Here is a 2,066-nt window from a genome sequence, read left to right on the forward strand (position 1 = left end):
CATGCGCTACCATGCCTGGCTGATTTTTTGATTTATTGTAGAGATGAGGTCTCGCTGCCCAGGCGGGTTTCGAACCCGCGGGCTCAGGCCATCCACTCACCTCAGCCTCCCAAAGGCGTGGGATGACAGGCTGAGCCACCAAGCCCGGCTGTTTGGATTTCATCTGTTGTTCCTCACATGTTCTCTTGCTGTTCCAGGACACACACTCCCACATTTTTTGTTTGCTTGTTTCCTGAACTGGCAATGTTGAAAGGAAAATGCATGAACTGTTAAGGAAAAAAAAAAAAAAAGAGCTGGCTTTGCATTTGACTCTGGGAAGCCAGCAGCCCAGGCCTCCAGCTGAGATATCCTTCCTCTTTGTTACTCTTAGATCAGCGCTTGGCATCTGGAGACTGCTGAGCTGGCTTTCCGTGTCCTGGGAGACACTTCTGACCCCTGGGTGTGCACGGCCATGCTGGTGTCCCAGGCCCGGCTGCTGACCCTGTCCAGGGGTGGTGTGATCAGTCTGTGGAGCTTGGCCATGGGGACACTACAGGGGAAGAAGCGTGTGGCCAGCACCCAAGAGGAAGCACCTACTTGTGCAGTCTCAGTACAGAAGCAGGGAAGGCTCGTGACAGGGTTCAGCAGTGGTTCCGTCTCTCTGGTAAGGAACTCGATGCCGGCGATGCAGGCGTTAACTCAGCTGGAAAGTGCTCAGATGTCTTGGGAGCTGGGAGAAAGAATCTCACCTCATACCTTTTAATAAATGACAGTTGGGCTGAGTATGGGGGGGTCTCACGCCTGTCATCCCCGCACTTTGGGAGGTAGAGGCAAGAGGATCACCTGAGTCCAGGGATTCGAGACCAGCCTGGACCAACACAGCAAAACCTCATCTCTCCAATAAATCAAAAAAATTAGCTGGGTGTGGTGGCACACGCCTGTGGTTCCAGCTACTTGTTAGGCTGAAGCAGAAGAATCGCCTGAACCCAGCAGATCAAGGCTGCAGTGGTCATGAGCATGCCACTGTACTCCAGCCTGGGCAACAGAGTGAGACTCAAACTCAAAAAAAAAAAAAAAATGGCACTTGGGTTATTTTATTTACTTGTTTTTGAGCCGAGGTCTCACTCTGTCACCCAGGCTAGAGTGCAGTGGTTTCCTTATAACTCACTGAAGCCTCACCCTCTTGGGCTCGAGCATTCCTCCCACCTCAGCCTTCCAAGCAGCTGCAACTATAGGCACCACCACACTCTGCTAACTTTTACACATTTTTTGCAGAGACAAGGTCTCATTATGTTACCCAGGCTGGTCTTGAACTCCTGGGCTCAGTAGGTCTTCCCACCCTGCCCTCCCAAAACGCTGGAAGGATAGGCGTGAGCATCTGTGCCTGGTCAGAATCTGAGCTCTGAACTGCAATTCTAGGCCCGAGTTTTCTACCTGAGACTGTTGATATTTGGGGCTGGATAGCTCTTTGCTGTGAGGACCATTCTGTGCAGCATAGGCGGTTTAGCAGCATGCCTGGCCTCCAGCTGCCAGTAGTAGTGCTGGAATGTTCTCTGGGTCCCTAAGTGGTTATATCTCAGCCTGCTGTATTCCTGTGAGACGGTCTTGATATTGTCTCCCATTTAACAGGCGGAAACTGAGGCACTGGGGCTAAGGAACTTAAGTCACATAGGTGGCAGAGCTTGGGTCACATCCAAGCTGTTCACCCTTCATCCTGTGAGAAAGCTGACTGGCATCCTTGACTCTGCACAGGTTTCCTCTGAGGGAGACAGATTGCTGGAGAAGCTTCCAGATGCTGTGAGGTTCCTGGTGGTCTCAGAAGATGAGTCCCTTCTGGCTGCAGGTAGTGTCTGGCTCTCATTTCGAGTAGTGAGGAAACAAATCAGCGTGGAAGTGGGGCTTGAGGACAGAAAGGTTAACAAACTTCTTCTGCAAAAGGGCCTGGTAGTAAACATTTTATTTTTATTTTATTTTATTATTATTATTTTTTGAGTTGGAGTCTCACTCAGTCGCCCAGACTGGAGTGCAGTGGCCGCTCCCAGCCACCGCAGCCTCGACCTGCTGGGCTCCGGCGATCCCTCCGCCTC

The 2,066-nt window shown here is 51.4% G+C and overlaps 1 protein-coding gene across 1 annotated transcript in view; it reads left to right on the top strand.

Moving 5' to 3' along the window:
• Positions 1 to 2,066, top strand: part of NWD1 (NACHT and WD repeat domain containing 1) — a 67,736-nt gene that overhangs the window by 52,247 nt on the left and 13,423 nt on the right. The window contains 2 exon segments of the mRNA XM_008048780.2: positions 371 to 643; positions 1,732 to 1,822. Of these exon segments, the coding sequence (XP_008046971.2) occupies positions 371 to 643; positions 1,732 to 1,822 (364 nt within the window).

This window comes from Carlito syrichta, unplaced genomic scaffold, assembly GCF_000164805.1.
Source record: "Carlito syrichta isolate Samal-C Ts95f unplaced genomic scaffold, Tarsius_syrichta-2.0.1 Scaffold126652, whole genome shotgun sequence".
NCBI classification, from domain to species: Eukaryota; Metazoa; Chordata; class Mammalia; order Primates; family Tarsiidae; genus Carlito; species Carlito syrichta.